The sequence below is a fragment of the Garra rufa genome, chromosome 16, assembly GCF_049309525.1.
Source record: "Garra rufa chromosome 16, GarRuf1.0, whole genome shotgun sequence".
NCBI lineage: Eukaryota > Metazoa > Chordata > Actinopteri > Cypriniformes > Cyprinidae > Garra > Garra rufa.
Window position 1 is genome coordinate 12,440,384 of NC_133376.1, and position 19,154 is coordinate 12,459,537.

At 36.9% G+C, this 19,154-nt stretch overlaps 1 protein-coding gene across 1 annotated transcript; it reads left to right on the plus strand.

Annotated features, from left to right (window-relative positions):
* The first annotated feature begins 968 nt into the window (after positions 1–968).
* On the plus strand, positions 969–15,750 carry insyn2b (inhibitory synaptic factor family member 2B). The gene is made up of 2 exons (XM_073820183.1): positions 969–1,162; positions 14,207–15,750. The coding sequence occupies exon 2, from the start codon at positions 14,404–14,406 to the stop codon at positions 15,748–15,750; it is 1,347 nt and encodes a 448-aa protein (XP_073676284.1). The 5' UTR covers positions 969–1,162; positions 14,207–14,403.
* The last annotated feature ends 3,404 nt before the right edge of the window (positions 15,751–19,154 follow it).

The following is a 19,154-nucleotide window of genomic DNA, read 5'->3' on the forward strand; positions in this document are numbered from 1 at the left end:
GGGCTGTTTGTTTGAACCTAATACAGAAAGACTGACTCAACCAAAGGCGTGAGCTTGGGAGCAGGACTATCTGTTTATATGACCAATGACAGAAGAGATCTCTCGGAAACATTTCTGAAAACAGTCATTATTTTGTTTTTTTAAGTGTTTTTGGTACACCAGTGACACAGATACACACAATACTTTTAACATCCTTGCACACTGAGTCCAAAATTTTCATATACGTTTTTCGTATTTTTCGTAGTAAGGTCTGAGGCTCAGAATTTTCAAAACACCTCTCAAAATGCTTGCTACTGGAGTGAAAAACTGAAAATCGAACCCGATACTATTTTTTTTTTTATGACAGATGAAAGTTTCGGAGGCAGTGTGTAAACATGACTGACACAACGTGAGATCGTATTTATTTTTTTAACGTGCGAGAATTCCGGACTCGCTGTGCTTTAAGTCTTCATTTTCAGCACTTTTTTCCGCAAACTTCTTTTGGTCAAATGTTTTGATTGTAAATTCTGTTTGGGCATATTTCATTACAGTAAATAACACTTGCTCTCTAATGCAGTGACATTCAGACATATTAATAACAGTAATAGTAATAGTAAACATTTTAGGCACTGACACACAAAACACACACACATTCAACACCACAAACACTTCTTTGACCCTAAACCTTGAATGCATTTTTACAGTGTGTGTGTGTGTGTGTCTGTGTGTGTGTGTGTGTGTGTGTGTGTGTGTGTGTGAGTGTGTGTTAGTGTGTGTCCAGACCTCCTATCAGCAACTAATGTGACCGAACAGGAGGGGGAAACCAGGACACACAGCGGGATTAAAACACACACACACACACACACACACACACACACACACACACACACATATATATATAGAGAGAGAGAGAGAGAGAGAGAGGGAGAGAGGGAGGAGGTACGAGACGCTCAGTTCACCAGTAGATGGAAGGAGAGACAGATGTGCTCGTGAGAGAGAGACAGATCATAAACACAGACAAGAGAAAATCACACAGACGGATGTAAGAAAGAAGAACAGAGACACGGAAGAGTCTGATCTCACATAGGAATATGGGAGAAACAGAACGAGTGAACAAGAGAGAGATGAAAAGATGCAGAGATGAAGAACAGTCCGTTCACCTACACAACACTCTGTGATGAAGGTCAGTAATGGAGTTAATCGTCTAATGAAATGTTACAACACTGCTCAAGTTGTTAGTGTACATCTTAAAAAAGTAACTGAATTTAATTTAAATATTTTAAATTTAATTTGACATTTTTAACCTAATGTTTTACATTCAGTTAAATTTTTTATATTTGATTTAATTTGTTAAATTAAAATTTAAATTGAATTTAAGTGTGCGAAGTGATTTTGAGGTCAAACAAAAACGTACTAAAAAGCACCTGTACCATGGTCATACCACAAAAGTATCAAAGTGTCATAGTGATACTATGCTTTTTGGACTTGTGTCAAGGTAATGTTATAATATTTTCTGCAGTACTGTGGAGAATCACATATACACCATAGTAAAATGAACATGTAATAATTTAGCATCATAATGTATAACACAATACCACAGAGTTCCCATCTGACACCATAATTTTACCATGGTACTGCTGCAGCTGCAGTCTTTCTGTAAGGGTCTCTGGTTGCTAAAATCTCTTTTAATGTCTGTGTAATTAATCAGCATTAATAACACAAAGCAAGTTTACTGAATGTATTGTAAACACAGCACTGGGATCTGTATGTGTGTGTGTGTGTGTGTGTGTGTGTTATGTAACAACAGGTATCTAATACCCATCTGTTACTGAGACCTCTGATGAAGTAAAATGTGTGTGTTTAAATGTGTGTGCATAAGTGTGTTTAAGCATGTGTGTATGCAATTTGTTCAGTTTTGCAGTTTGTAAAACAAAACGAAAAAAAAAAACAGTTTCAGTTTCTTTTATAGAAGAAAGTCAGTCATATGTGTCTAGAACAACATTTATGAACATAAAATTGCAAGGAAAAAGAGTGAAGTATGTCTTTAAATGTTAATTTAAATAACATTTACTTCATTTATAGTTAATTTAATAGTCCCTGAATGTCCCCTAAGAAAAGTTCTGACATATTTATATCACTTCTGGTGACAAATTAGTTCCTGAATTAGCATGTGTGTGTGTGATTTAAAGCAAGAGTGTGTCAAAATTGATTTCATGCTGTAGAAATCTAAACACAGATGAAAACACTGAGAAAGAGCGAGACACACACACTTGAACTTGAGTAAAAGAATGAGGGAGGAAAGACGGACCGATAGTTGACGAGACAAAAAACACCAGAGAGAGAGAGGGATGAACGAAAGACAAGAAAACAAACAGATAGTGACAGCAAAAGAAAGAGGAGAAGAGACAAATGAACAGAGAGACAGGAGACAGACGGGTATTTAAGAGAGACGGGCCTGAACCTCTGAACGAGGTGAATCTCCAGACACCTGTCAAGATGATGTCCAGCTCATATTTCAGCTCAGAATGAAAAGGAAGGAATAAGAAATGTCTGACATGATGGAATTAAGCCTAGTTTTAAGGATTTTCTTTTTGACTTTTTATAATTAAATAACCAGTAAAATACATTTACAACAAATTCTCATTACTGTAACGCACAACAATCTCATTCTTAATGTGAACATCTATTATTATTCAGATTGTAAAAATGACAGAATTTGTTGTGTTGATATAAATAAAGATACGGACAAATGAACAAACAAATCAATAATTAAAAAACAGGACAAGTTTGATTTTGAAATGCATATTTAACAAAAGTTTGGGGTCTTAAGATTATTTTTAAAGAAATACATTTATTCAACCAAGATTGATCAAAAGGGACAGTAAAGACATTTATAATGTTCTGAAAGATTAATATTTCAAATACATGAACTTTCAAAAAAAAAAAAACTTTTTTACATATAAAAATTAAATAAAACAATTATTTTTGAAGGATCATTTGACACTCAAAACTGAGTAATGATGCTGAAAATTCAGCTTTGCATCAGAGGAATAAATTACATTTATTTTATAATATATTCACATAGAAAACAGTTCTTTTGAATCATAACAATATTTCACAATATTACTGTTTTATTGTATTTTTGATTAAAAAAACATGCAGCCTTGGCAAGAGCAAGAGACTTCCTTCAACAACATTAAAAATATTACCGACCCACACTTTTGTACAGTAATGCATAGACATAATTTAATATTTTATTATGGCAATAAAACCTAACAAGAATCACTGACAATAATGAAAATCACACAAAAAAAAAAAGTCTGCATGCACTACAGTAATGGGAATTTGGGGGATTAATGGTTCTAAAATAGTTTTATATACATATTATTTTCTTCTGATTTTGGGATGAAATGTGACCTGGACATGACTGTGATTTACTCAGAAAAGAGTGTATAAAATAAAAAAAGAGTTTGAGAAAACATGCGTCATCCTCCAAAAGAGGTGAAGACACAAACATCAGCACATCTCATGGGATGTTCGTGTCCTTCTGCAGTCAAATGCACACTCTCTCTCTCTCTCTCTCACACACACACACACAGTTTTTTTTTAAAAAGCTGTTTTCTTTTTAAGCTGATAAATCTTTTAAGCTACCCTGATACTCTCACAGGCGCAAACATACACACGCGTCTGATTGCCAAACACACTCGTCACATGACCAGTTCTAAACACACACACGTTCAGCAGAGTGCACTGAGGCTCAATGAAATCATCTGTACATGTGCCTTTGTTGGTTTACTAGTGCTGTTAAATAATTCAAGTATCTCTATTAGGCCTACGATTTCAACAGACCTCTAGAACTCAGTGTTAAAGTTGAAATTGGAAACCATACAAAACAACCTAGCAATCTTCTAACAATGTCCTGGCAACCACCAAGAACAGCCTAACAACTCCTTGACAATCACCCAGAACACCCCTGTAACTCCTTGACAATCACCCAGAACACCCCTGTAACTCCTTGGCAATCACACAGAACACCAAAGCAACTCCATGGCAAACCATGAAGAACAACCTAGCAACTCTCTTACAATGCCTCAGCAATGACCGAGAACAACCAAGCAACCCACAACAATTCCCTAGAAACTCCTTGTCAACCACAAAGAACAATCTAACAATTCTTCTAACAAAGAATAACTTAGCACCCTTCTAACAGTGCCCTAGCAACTCCCTGGAAACCACCCAGAACACCCCAGCAATTCCCTGGCAACCACAAAGAACAATCTAGCAACTCTCCAACAGTGCCTCAGCAACCACCCAGAATACCCCAGCAACTCCCTGGAAACCATGAAAAACAACCTAGAAACTCTCTAACAGCGCCTCAGCAACCATCCAGAACAACCCCCAACAATGTCCTAGTTACTCCCTGGCAACCACAAATAACAATCTAATAAGGCTTCTAGCAGTGACCTAGCAACTCCCTAGCAACCACAAAGAACAATTGAACAACCCCTCTAACAGAGCCTGAGCAACTCTCTGGCAACTACCCTGAATACATTTGCAACCCCCCAACAGTGCCCTAGCAACCACAAACACATTTGCAAACCCCAAAAACAGTGCCCTAGCAACTCCCAGGCAACCAGGAAGAACAATAAAACAACACTTCTAACAGAGCCCAAGCAACTCTCTGGCAACTACCGTAAATACATTTGCAAATCCCTAACAGTGCCCTAGCAACTCCCAGGCAACCACAAAGAACAATCAAACAACCCTTCTAACAGTGCCCCAGCAACTCCTTGGCAACCACAAAGAACAATAAAACAACCCTTCTAACAGAGCCCTAGCAACTCCCTGGCAACCACAAAGAACAACAAAACAACCCTTCTAACAGAGCCCTAGCAACTCTCTGGCAACTACCCTGAATACATTTGCAACCCCCTAACAATGCCTTAGCAACTCCCTGGCAACCACAAAAAAAATCAAATAACACTTCAAACAGTGCCCTAGCAACTCTTTGACAACCACAAAAAAAAAAAAATTAAACAACCCTTCTAACAGTGCCCTAGCAACTCTTTGGTAACCACAAAGAACAATTGAACAACCCTTCTAACAGTGCCCTGGCAACTCCCTGCCAACCACAAAGAACAATCAAACAACCCTTCTAAAAGTACCCTCGCAACTTCCTGGCAACTACCCCAAACACATTTGCAACCCCTTATAATGCCCTAGCAACTCCCTGGCAACCATGAGGAACAATCAAACAACCCTTCTAACAAAACCCTAGCAACTCCTTGGCAACCCTTTATAATGCCCTAGCAACTCCCTGGTAACCATGAGGAGCAATCAAACAACCCTTCTAACAAAGCCCTAGCAACTCCTTGGCAACTACCCTGAATACATTTGCAACCTCCTAACAATGCCCCCTAGCAACTCCCTGGCAAACACAAAGAAAAATCAAACAACCCTTCTAACAGTGGCCTAGCAACTCCCTGGAAACTACCCTGAACACATTTGCAACCCCCTAACAATGCCCTAGCAACTCGCTGCCAACCACGAAGAACAATCAAACAACCGTTCTAACAGTGCCCTAGCAACTCCTTGGCAACCAACCAGGGCTGCATTTCTCAAAAGCATTTTAAGCCTAAGTTGATCGTAGCTCTATTGATGACAATGGTTCTACGATACACTTAGGCTTACAATACTTTTGGGAAACCCAGCCCAGAACACCCCCGCAACACCCTGGTAACCACCCAGACACCCTAGGAACCACACTGCTAAAACCAGTAACAACCACAAAGAACAGCCACAGCATTCTGTTAAACGTACACATTTCATTACCATGAACTCATGTTTATAAAAAACACTTTAAAAACACTAATAAAAAATAAAAAAATAATAAAAAAAATAAAAATATATATAGTTAGTGAGTACTTAGAGCAGGGCTGCCCAACCCTGTTCCTGGAGATTTACTATCCTACAAAGTTCAGCTCCAACCCTAATCAAACACACCTGAACCAGCTAATTAATCTCTTAGGTAGCACTTGATAATTACAGACAGGTGTGTTGGAACAGGGCTGGAACTAAAGTCTGCAGGTAGGTACTAGGTAGATCTCCAGGAACAGGGTTGAGCACCCCTGACTTAGAGTATATGTCAGCGTGCACTGAAAACAGAACTATCAAAGCCATTACACACACACACACACACACACACACACACACACACACACACACACACACAATACACGCACATGTAAACCCAAACGTGTGTGTGTGTGTGTGTGTGTGTGTGTGTGTGTGTGTGTGTGTGTGTGTAGTTACATGTATGATAGTTTTTCCATTAGGTTTCCATATGTGTGTGTGTGTGTGTGTGTACCTGGTATTCATCACGTTGTGGGGACCAAATGTCCCCACAAGGATAGGAATACCAGTAGATTTTGACCTTGTGGGGACATTTCTCAGGTCCCCATGAGGAAACAGGCTTATAAATCATGCACAATGAGTTTTTTTGATGAAGTAAAAGTGTGCACAATCTCCTGTGAGGGCTAGGTTTAGGTGTAGGGTAGGTGTAGGGCGATAGAAAGTACGGTTTGTACAGTATAAAAACCATTACGCCTATGGAATATCCCCATAAAACATGTAAACCCAACATGTGTGTGTGTGTGTGTGTGTGTGTGTGTGTGTGTGTGTATGTGAGTTATGTGTGTAATATAACTTGCAGCGTTTTCCTCTTTCAGTGTGTCTCAGAGGTGCTGTACGCTCCGACTGGTTAATATTGTATATCAGAGGCTTAAACACACTCGTGTGTATCTCGCTTTGTAAAATCTCCCAGAGCTTTGTTCATTTTGATGCTCAGAATGACATCATACCTCTGCAAAGCACGAACCGCCAGCCAAACAATCAAATCATCACAAAAAAATGTTAAAAAGACCACATTTGATGTAATTGCTGTTATTGGAATATCAGAAAAAAGAAGCAGATTCCCTCAAATCTCATTAGATCCCACTGAAAGCAGTTAAAGGCTCCGGATAATGAACAGACTGAATGTCTGCTGGGAGTCACTGCACAGAATGAAGACAGACTATACAAACTACAGCTTTCATTCAAACGGACACGCCAGATCCATCCCCACTCGCTCTTTATGCCCATCCTGCCTGCTGTTTTGTTGTTTTGATTCATTCATGCACACAGGGTTTAAAATAAACACCCGCAAACTACAATTACTAATAAAAATTCGGCTTTGTTGAGTAAATAAAATGGAATTACCAACTAGCTGACCATTCAGTGAAGCAATGAGCATCATAAATAGTCAGAGCTCAATACCTTCAGGACTATATTCACAATTTATAACACACTTGAGCGCTTTACTGCTTTAATGAAACTATTACCTCATTATAAAGGTATTAAGTGCATATATTCTCATGAAAACCTTATTTTATGAATCAAATCTACAAGCTTCCACTATAGACAGACAGACAGACAGACAGACAGACAGACAGACAGACAGACAGACAGACAGACAGACAGATAGATAGATAGATAGATAGATAGATAGATAGATAGATAGATAGATAGATAGATTTCTTTGAATTACTATTCAGTAAATTTATCTTCCTGCCAGCTTGCTAATGCAAAATACATCAGGCAAAATAGAGTTATATGTCTGAGAGTAAATATTTATGGCCAGTAAACTTACTTTCTTTGCGCCAGTGGCAGGTTTGACAAAGGCATAATTTTTGGAAGGTGTGTGTGTGTTTTCAGGACAGTGTGGTGACGGAACACTGCATCTGCGGCTCCTGAATATCGATCGCCGCACACAGAGATGCTAGAGCGTATTAGATAAAGTTTGTGTGCATGTGTGTGTGTGTGTGTGTGTGTGTGTGTGTGTGTGTGTGTGTGTGTGTGTGAATGATGACACAAGAAAGGCTCAGAAAGACAAAATCAAAGTCAGGGGTAACGGAGTGTGAAAGAGAAGAGAGAAAGGAGGAGTACAGGGCTCGACCGGAGCTGATGAAGAGATCAACAGAGACTCTCAGTAAGTGTGTGTGTGTGTGTGTGTGTGTGTGTGAGTAAGTATGTGTGTGTGCTGAAGAATGGAGGGATGAAAGTGGAACATCTAACTGTGTGCTGATGAACCGTAGCAAAGATCAACAAGAGACCTCAAGAACAAAATACTCAAGGAGTGTGTGTGTGTGTGTGTGTGAGAAGATAAGGTGCCCTTAAAAAAACAAAACTGTAGCCATACTGTAATGATGCATCAGATGATAGACACTATTAAAAAAAAACTCCACCTTTTTCTTCAACACGGAAGTAAGCCTATGGGCGAGACACCCGGTACATTAGCCACCGTAGGGAAGTAACGAGAAGAATAACAACGTGCAGTAAACAGTAAAACTGTTTGCACTACATAAATGTTTATGCTTTTTGATTATCAGAAAAATTAAAACACATAAGAATTTCTTAAAAAAAAAAAAGCAAAAGATTGTAGAGCCCTCAAAATGTTAAAATAGAGAGTTTTGGACTTATTTTTCCACTGAATGTTTTCGTTATTACACAAAGTAGGCTAAAGTACTGGGAAAAAAAGTAACATGGCTAATTTATTTTATGTTGTCTGTTTTAAAGACAATTTTACTACAGTTTTGTTTATTAAACTTAATAATATGTTATTTCATTGTGAAATGTTTTGTTATGCACTTCTTGTGCACTGAATACATTTAGAATGTATGTATGTAGCTTGTTTGAAAAAGCAAAAAAAAAAAAAAAATCGCAAATAAAATCGCAATCGCAATATTCATTCAAAAAATCGCAATATGATTATTTTGTCCATATTGCACAGCCCTACTACACACCAGTGTGTTCATAATTAAGTTAATACATTAAAATATTATTGTTGTGAATTTGACTCATTTGTTTTTTTTTTCCTATTTTTTCTTTATTTTTATTTGTACTACATTACCCACAATTCCTAGTAAACTACATTTAGGGTGAACCCATATCTGATGCACTACATTACCCATAACCCCCCTGGTTGAGGTCTATAAATAGACCTCACTTCCTTCCTTTGTCCCTTTTCTGCCTTGGAGAGGTGTGGGTGTTTGGATGTGTTAAGTAAGTTTGTTTGCTCATTGTATAGTTTGAATTTGTTTATTTGAATTGTTTGGATATTCAATCCTCATTTGGATTGAGTACAATATTGATGTTTATTGATTGAGTTGTTTGTATGAGTTTGATTCTCTTTTTATATAGTTTGTAGTGACTCAAAACCATCCTTTTGTGCATCCTGTGCATCGTGTCCATCATGGTAGTCCTGCTCCATGTGAATTTGTGAACTACGTGTCATGTTAATTGCGAAAGATTTATGATTCTTCACTTCAGTGGAATAAAGAGAGCAAAGGACTGGTATCTTTCAGTGTTTTAATCAGACACACCACCAAGTTTCTACAGCTTTAATGAACTTTGGATATTATAACATCACATATTCAACAAATATGGTAAGACGCACCAATTTGCAATATCAAGCAGAATTGCTGGACAGAATTGCTGGATTTACAAATTTCATAAGGGACGAAAAAGGTGGATAAAAATGTTTTTAAAAGTTGTGAATAAACAAAGATTTCAGTGAGAAAATTCTTTCTGCTTAAAAATTTGTTTAATTCAGACTGTTTACAAAGAGTAAACTTAATAAAATATAAAGAAAAGTAGATCTGAATAACTACATCTGATACCATGATGAATAAAACAGAGTAAAACCAACAATAACTCAAAAATATTTGGTTTGGCCAATTAAAAAATAGAATAAATATTTATGAGTAATATTTCTTTCATATTATTTTAATTTTTCATTTTTTTTAATTATTTCATTTGCATCCATTTAAATAGTAGCTGTTATAGATGAACAATATTGAACGAATTATTGTAGTTCCTAGAACAGATCAGTATAATGTCTCCATTCTCAAATATTAAATATATTTAAAAATATACATTGTTAGTCAAATACTATTTTCTAACGTAATGTCTAAATAAAAATAAATATACTTTAAAAATATGTACATTGCTAGTCAAATACTAATTTATCTTCATAAAAAAAACTTTAAAACTTTAAAAAACATAAATATATTTTAATATATACTTTATGAAGGGCCAAACAGGAAATAATTATATAAAGACTAAATATATCAATGCAAATTGTGAATATATTGTTGAAAATCTGAACATATAGTTGTAAGTCTGAATATCCAGAAGTAATTCAGAATATATATTTATAAATCAGAATATATAAATCCAAATCTAAATATATAAATGTAACTCAGAATATATAAATACAAAGCAGAATATATAAATGTAAATCAGAATATATAGTAAGTCTAAATATATAACTACAAATCTGAATATAAATGTAACTCAATATATAAATACAAAGCAGAATATATAAATGTAAATCAGAATATATAGTAAATATATAATTAAAAATCTGAATATAAATGTAACTCAATATATAAATCTAAATTAGAATATATAGTAAGTCTAAATATATAACTACAAATCTGAATATAAATGTAACTCAGAATATATAAATGTAAATCAGAATATATAGTAAATCTGAATATATAGTTGCAAAACTGAATATATAACTACAAATCTGAATATAAATGTAACTCAGAATATATAAATACAAAGCAGAATATATAAATGTAAGTCTGAATATATAGTAAGTCTGAATATATAACTATAAATCTGAATATAAATGTAACTCAGAATATATAAATACAAAGCAGAATATATAAATGTAAATCAGAATATATAGTAAGTCTGAATATATAGTTGCAAAACTGAATATATAAATACAAATCAGAATATATAAATGTAAATCAGGATATATAGTTGTAAGCCTAAATATGTAGAAGTCAATCAGAATATATATTTACAAATCTGAATATATAAATGTAACTCAGAATATATAGTTTATTATTAAAAATCGTAATATATAACTGTAAATCATGAATATATACATTGATATATAGATATATATATATATAGAGAGAAATATATAGTTAGTCAAATAGTATTAATACTAAGGCACTTATTTTGGCATGTCCACCTCAAAAAGTGATTTTAACAGATTTTATTAGTGTAGCGTAATTATTTATTACTGTGACATTTCATATTTATCATTAATTTAAGATACACTCTAAAAAATAAATGCTGAGTGAAATGGGTTGTTTTATACATTTAACCCAACATTTTGGGTAGTTAACTCAACTGTTGTTTGAAAATTACTAAATTGCCGGCTTAAAATCAACCCAAAATAGGTTGCAAATTAAAAATCTGACACATAATTACTAGAGGCATCAGCAACAATGAAAAGGTGAACATTTATTAAATAAGCAATTAAAAATGTTTATTATTATTATTATATTATTATTATTCAACTTATTAATCAATGTTAATTTCCAACCTATTTGGGGTTCACCGTTAGCAAGAAATAGTGATTTTTAAGCAATACTTGAGTTAAAACTAACCAGTTGGCTGGGTTAAACATTTAACCCAAATGAGGCACTTTTATCAGTGTACTGAATGATTTCCATATATTATCTCAAAGGTACATGGTGTGTTAACTTAAATGTCCAAAAACATGGCAATATCATGGAATACCATCTGGTGTACGGAACTCTGTTAATGAATGCAAAAGCACACCATGGTATTACCATAGTACTGTACTTTAAACTGATCCAATCCAAGGTCAAAAAGTGTCAAATCCAGCAGATCAATGAATCTAAATACTTCTAAACACATCACAGAGTAAACAGCCGTCCTGCAGCCCACGCTTCCTCTCCAGAGCATTCAGAGACGGCACACATGAAAGATGAGAGGAGGAGATTTGGCTTCGGATGTCTCGAACAGTTTGCTAAAATGAAAATAATCCTAATGAACGCAACGGCTGGGACGCTTTAAGGACTGCAAATATTCAGTCAAATTCCAAACTTCAATTACTCTCATAATTAAACACAGACGTTTTGGTCCTCATTAGGCCTGTGTGTGTGTGTGTGTGTGTGTGTGTGTGTGTGTGTGTGTGTGTGTGTGAAGTATTGTTGGTCAAAAATGCTAATGACCCCCATTAGCCTCTAACAGATGAACATTATCATACAACACTACTTATTTCATACACACACACACAGCACTTTTCACAAAGCTAATTGTAATTACACCTAATTACGGTATAATATATATATTTAATGCATTTTACGTAAAAGATGTGCTTCAAAATCTCACATTTCATGTTTCTTGCTTTCTTTGTAATTATTTGTGACATTTGCTAGCAATTTCTCAGTTAAAATTGTTTCAATGTAGACTCTACACCTTTTTTCAGTATTATAAATTTAACTTTTCACTAAAAGTAGGTCATTTTAAAAGCATCAAATATCTAATAAGAGTTATTCGGGACTGTTCCTTCTCTAACTAATCTTTAATGGCTTTCCATAAGCGGTTTTGGATTTTAAGAGTTACTTTTAAATAAGTTATATATGGTCTGTTAAGGTTATTTCAAGAGACTTTCACATTTCTTCTGAAACAGAAGTTATACATAATTACTGTAGTAGTTTTTTTTTTTTTTTAATGGATATAAATGTACATTCGTCTGGCCCTAATTCCAATGTATCAAACTTATTTTAAAGCACAACCATTTTAAAATGTATATTTGAGGTCTAACTTTAACTTTATTGTCATATTTTATTGCCATTTTCTAAACTATAGCGAATAAACTCTGGTAATGTGAGAAATGTTGAAGGCGTGTGAATAAATTTTGGTTCGCCTTCAACATTTCTCACATTATCAGAGTTTATTCGCTATAGTTTAGAAAATGGCAATAAAATATGACAATAAAGTTATGACAATAGAGTTAAACATTGTCAGAACAGTTTCATCTTGATAATGTCACATAACTTTGATAGAAAGGTATGTAATGAATTAGGCTGAATAGCTGTCAGCTCAAAGCTGTTAAATTTAAGTACACAATTAGATAATATCAATTTAGGCCAACCAATTACAATAAAATCCCTGAGGCTAACAATCTTCTTTCACTGACAATTTGCTGAAGAAAAATAAATAAACGAATGAATACATATATACATATACAGTGTTTTTCAGCCCTATTTTGTTCCCTATTCATAGAAAGTACAAGTAAAACACACACACACACACACACACACACACACACACACAAACACACACACACAAACACACACACAGACGCACAGTGTTTGGGTCAGAGGAGACGGGCAGCTTTGAGTCGGTCTCATAAAAGAAAAGAAGCTTAACAGAGAACAAGATATGAACTACAAGACACACAGAGAGCTTATCAAAGAGCAAAAGAAAGGAGGGCGAACACTTAAGACGGGGAGGAGATTACAGAGGAATAAAATGATAATAATAGGCCCTTCAGGAAGACAACCAGCGAGAGAGAGAGCGAGACTTTAATCAGCTGCATGTGACATATGGGGGATTTTGCTAACCCTCATTAATATTCGTAATAGTCGTGTTGGGTTATTGGGGTCTCTGAGCATAAGATGGACGTGAACTTTAAGAGCATCTCTCTGGTTTCTCCTGTCGACTAGCAGTCTTGATTACAGACACACAAGTGTGTTGCAAAGTAACTCAGTTGTGATGCAACTAACTAGTTAAAAAAAAAGCTGCTGATTCCAACCAGTATTATAATAATACATATTTTTGTCACATACTGCATACATTACTTTTGACTTCTTTGTGTATAAAACTTTTATAATGAGAGTGAAATTACTGAGTGCTACTTTACTACCGTCACCCTAATTGAGATCCTCTTGCTTTTGTACAAGATAAATATTACGCCGAATGGAAAAAAAAGGTATCATCTAAAAAGTGCCTCTTATATAGCTTCAATTATATACTCGTTAGTGCAGATCTAGAGTGCAACTTGACATTTAAAGGGACAGTGCATGCAAAAATAAAAATCATTATGACATTATTTACTCAGCCTTAAGATGTTCCAAACTTGTGTGAGTTTTTCTCTTCTGTGGAGCACAAAAGAAAACACTAACTATTTTGGATGTACTGTTATTGAAATCTATAGCTACTGTCAATTGTTTGGTTACCAACATTCTTCAATATATCTTCATTTGTGGGTGAACTATCCCTTTTAATTACATTAAATTATGACTACATGCACAGTCTAATGTCTTTTACATGCATATTTCTTTTTTCTCAGACAGGCACACAACGAATTTGAAGATTTTGGCACTGGATTGACTGGACCGACCAATGCAATCACTTTTAATGCTGTGGAATACAATTTCCCAAAACACACCAAGGAATAATCATCTTTGTTTTAGATAGTATGCTTGCAAACGAAGGCGACACCCCCTCCAGCTCCTCCTCAGGGGGCTGAACCAATCAGCAGAGGTCATGGGCCGACGAGCAGCTGACGCATCCAATGCGGTGCCGACATTGGAGGTGCCTCTAGCTGGTGGACGGGCTGTCCTGTCTCAGAAATGGGGTCCTTTGTGCAGCGTTGGCGTTCAAACGTCGCCAGGCCTCCGCTCGCTTCCGTCGTTGAAGAAAAGGACTCAAATGGTCAGTACGGCCAACGGACCGACTGCCGAAACAATGTCGCTGGACCGTGTGAGGCGTTGTGAGGTGAACGGAAGGCACGTTGTGAAGACGGCATCTAGGAACCATGTGGCCCAGCACAGGACGTCCCAGGAGAGTGAGGTGTACTGTCAAATCAAAGCCAATCCAAGTCAATCTGGACCAAGAGGGAGTTTAAAAAGAACCCCTCGGTATGTTAACGGAAGTATCGTTGCACCCGAGGTGGTGGGCGGAGTTTGTACAGAAGGGGCGGAGTCTGAAGAAGCAAGACGGCAGAGTCAAACAATGACACGTGAATGTAGGCGGGGTCAATCGCTGAAAGGGGAGGCGTCCAGGCCGGCCACTGGCTCGTACACCACGGCCCCTCGCCCATGTCGTGTGATGACGTCATCGCCCCGACTGTGCACCAGCTGTGGGCGGAGACAGTCTCAAGTCCCGCCCTGCATGGCACCCACTTGTCGCAAACGAGCTGCCAGTCAGGTTCAAGCGAGCATGACGCTTCCCACGCCGCCAAGGAAAAGCTGTTCACCTCGTTTGCAGAAACGAAACTCCACGGTTGCACAGCCAACGTATGCACAAATTCCCAATCACACGACGCAGAACGCATGCTCCGCCCCCTCACAGGCCACCAAAAAAGATGCGAAAACAGAAGCATCTACGCAGTCTGAAAAACCCAAAAACGATTTGGCGACACACAAAACACAACACACGCAAACACGAGTTAAAACAGAATCAACCGCACAACACACATCGCAAGACACAAAGGACAAGTGTGTGGCGACGCAAACGCACAAATCCGCCACGCCTAAACCGATTGGCTGTGAGTCCCAAGCCGCGCCCACTCCTCCACCCAAAAAAGACTTGAAACCAGTACAAGTCAAATGTAAACCAGCACCTCCAGAGCTTCTGATTGGCTCAGGGGCGGAGCCTAAGCCACAAGCCCCGCCCCCTCCTCCAGAACCTAAAACTGAGATGGAAACGGACTCTAAAGACACCCACCCACCTCCAACAGATAACATCCCACAATGCAACGGTGCACCTGGCGTTCTACGCGGACTGCTGCAGAATGTCGAAGAAAACCTGCTGTATAATCAGGAAAAGATAAAAGTTCTTCTCAATGTCATTCAGGATCTGGAGAGGAACAAAGCAATGAGTGAAGGGTGAGTGAGAGCGAGAGATTAAGGCGCTGGAGTTCATGAAAGCGTGTTTGATTTGTGATTCCACACTTCCATCATCCTATAATTCCCCTGGTAACCGATGCATCCTGCGGCAACACCTCGGGAATCTCGATCATCAATGGGACATCGACCCCCTACCGCTCTCAAACTATCTCTTTCCCTCCCTCTCATCTGATGTCTTATTTTCTGTCTCATCTTCACTGCTACACCACCTAATGCATTTACACCTTTTCTCGAAATCTCTCAAGAGTTTCCCTCTCTTTTTTCTCCTTCATCCACACCACCAGGGTTTCGTCAGGACTTTGATTGAAAGCTCAGATCTGTCAGGATCGATCAGGAAAATGACAGTGTTGTATGTTTTAAAGTGTTCATTTTCATTAGATATTCAAGGACATTCAATAGAGGTCTGTATGCCTGTGGGATACCCGCTGGCCTTGATTTTATTTGTTGTGACACGGGACTAAATTTCTTTGGCGAGTTGGAGAAAAACTCTGCACAAGTTTCTATATGCAAACTTGGTTTTAGCCATTTTTTGCATTACAAAATAGGACTGGAACAACATTCTAGCACTTTCAATTCATGGGAAAAACAAACATTCAATGGGGGGGAAAAAAAACTAAGGACGTGATGTGTGGCCAAGTATGGTGACCCATACTTGGAATTTGTGCTCTGCATTTAACCCATCCAAGTGCACACACAGTAGTGAACACACACCATGAACACACACCCGGAACAGTGGGCAGCCATAATGCTATTGCTGTGGCGCCCAGTGAGCAGTTGGGGGTTCGGTGCCTTGCTCAAGGGACTCACCTTCGGGTTACAAGACAGACTCTCTAACCATTAGGCCATGGCTGCCCCTAGATAGACAGTCTAGATAGACCAAAGACTGCCTGTTAGATTTACCCAAAACAAATTATATCTTAAGTTTAACATGAGAGTCAGTGGCAAATCTGGCTGAGGTAAGGCTGCTTTCGGCAGGTTCATGAGCACTAAACGGCCGCTGACGCGCCAATGCTCACATCTCCAGAAACACTGAAGCAAAATTTCAAATAGACGTTTTCTTCTCGCCTTCAAATAGATGTTATCTACATTCTCACCTAAAATCTACATTCTACTACAAACTACTACACAAAAAAATAATAATTTATAAAGTTGTAGTGAACTTAGGAGTCCTCAATAACACTCACAGTGAGAAAAACTGCTAGCGGAGTGATACAAACAGTAAAAAAAATTGAGGACCAGAATATATATACATATAAATTAGTTATCTACCAAAAATAAGAGGGATCATACAAAATGCATGTTATTTTTTATTCAGTACTGACCTGAATAAAATATTTCACATAAAAGACATTTACATATAGTCCACAAGAGAAAATAATAGTTGAATTTATAAAAATGACCCTGTTAAAAAGTTAACATACACTTGACTCTTAATACTGTGTTGTTACCTGAATGATCCACAGCTTTGTATTATTTGTTTAGTGATAGTTCTAATAGTTCTGATAGTCCTGAACAGTTCAACTGCCCGCTTCAGGAAAATCCTTCAGGTCCCACAAATTCTTTAGTTTTTCAGCATTTTTGTGTATTTGAACCCCTTTCCAACAATGACTGTATGATTTTGAGATCCATCTTTTCACACTGAGGACAACTGAGGGACTATTACAGAAGGTTCAAAAGCTTATTGATCCTCCAGAAGGAAAAACAATGCATTACGAGCCAGGGGTGTAAACTTTTGAACAGAATGAGGATGTGTACATTTTTCTTATTTTGCCTAAATATCTTTTTATTTATTTATTTAGTAATGTCCTTCAGAAGCTACAGAAGATACATGTTTCACAGAAAACAAAATGAGTTAAATATACCCTGATCTTCAAATTCAAAAAAATTTCAGCCCCCGGAACTTAATTGATTGTGTTTCCCTTTGGAGCATCAGTGACTATTCAAATACACAAAAATGCTGAAAAACAAAAGAATCTGTGGGACCTAAAGGATTTTTCTGAAGAACAATGGGCAGTATAACTATTTAGTACAAACAAGGAACTCATGAACTCATCACTCATCAAAAAAGTATTAAGAATCAAGCATATGTAAATTTTTGAATGGGGTCATTTTTATAAATTCAACCATTATTTTCTCTTATGGACTATTATGTAAACATCTTTTATGTTAAATATCTTATTCAGGTTTACAAAAAAAAATTTGACCTCAACTTTAAACATAACAAATACATAACAAAAACACAGGCTACAATAAAAGCATCTCTTGTGACATTACTGAAAAGAAGACACTTCTTAGTAATAACTGGAAATAACAAATAAAAATGCAGCCGCGTGTAGGAAGAAAATCATTGTGGGTGGAAGCGGGATGGAAAAGCACAGACCTCTAATTCAATGTTCTGTATGCGTGAATCACATGCTTAAAGTATGTGTGTGTGCAGGTCTTCACACTTTCTTATTTTTTTCAGGCGTTGTTCTTACAGAACAGGTCAAGACATCAACAACTGCTCAACCTGCCAGAAAACAGCCTGCATTATATACAGGTAAACATCACCACAACAGTCCACTTTTGTCTATCATGTCATATTTTACCCTTTTATTTCCCTCCCTGTTCAAGCCTCACAATTAAACAGCCTGATTTTGCCACTGTATTATATGAAAATGACCTCTGTTCTGAATGGCTAACCTTCACATTAACAACGAATACGGTACCTGAGTACTCAGAACTGACGCAAACATGAAAACACATTAATTGCACGACTTTGAGCAACATCAAGCATTTCGCACTAATCAAAGCCCAGTAACAACCACATGCAAAAACGCCAAATTAGAGCCTTTTGGTGTGATTTTTAGAGTGGTGTTTTTTCTATTATGTCGGTTAGAGGCCGACAAAACCTCACTTTACACGGTGACTCTTCAGACTTTCAGCAACATTAGCGGGTGTCACACGGGACATGCTGTGACTGAATGACTGAATAGAGCAGAACGCAGGAGTCTAAAAGCCTTGTTAAAAATGCAACACTCTTGCAGAGAGATGTAATGCAACATCTGAGACATCTGTTTGATGCATACTGTATGTACTATACATACTATACATCAACTGTTAAAAATATAGACCTGTGAATGTCAGACTTTGTCTGCATAGTACTTAAAAAAAGACCTTTTGCTTTGCTTAAATAGTCTAAAATATCAATCAGATGACAGAAGGCGTGTAGTTGATGTGTGTGATAGGTTTATTATCAACGTTTTGATCATTCTGACCATTTAGAGGCCTTATTTCCATACCAAATATGATACCGTAGGCTTCACAGTGTTACAACTCTACTCAAAAGAGCAAGAAAATCCATTTTCCATGACCCATTTAAAATATTATAAATCGTGCGTAGAGCCA

Excerpts from the sequence above, each read along its gene's own strand:
- insyn2b (XM_073820183.1), top strand. The coding sequence starts at position 14,404 with ATGGGCCGACGAGCAGCTGACGCATCCAATGCGGTGCCGACATTGGAG.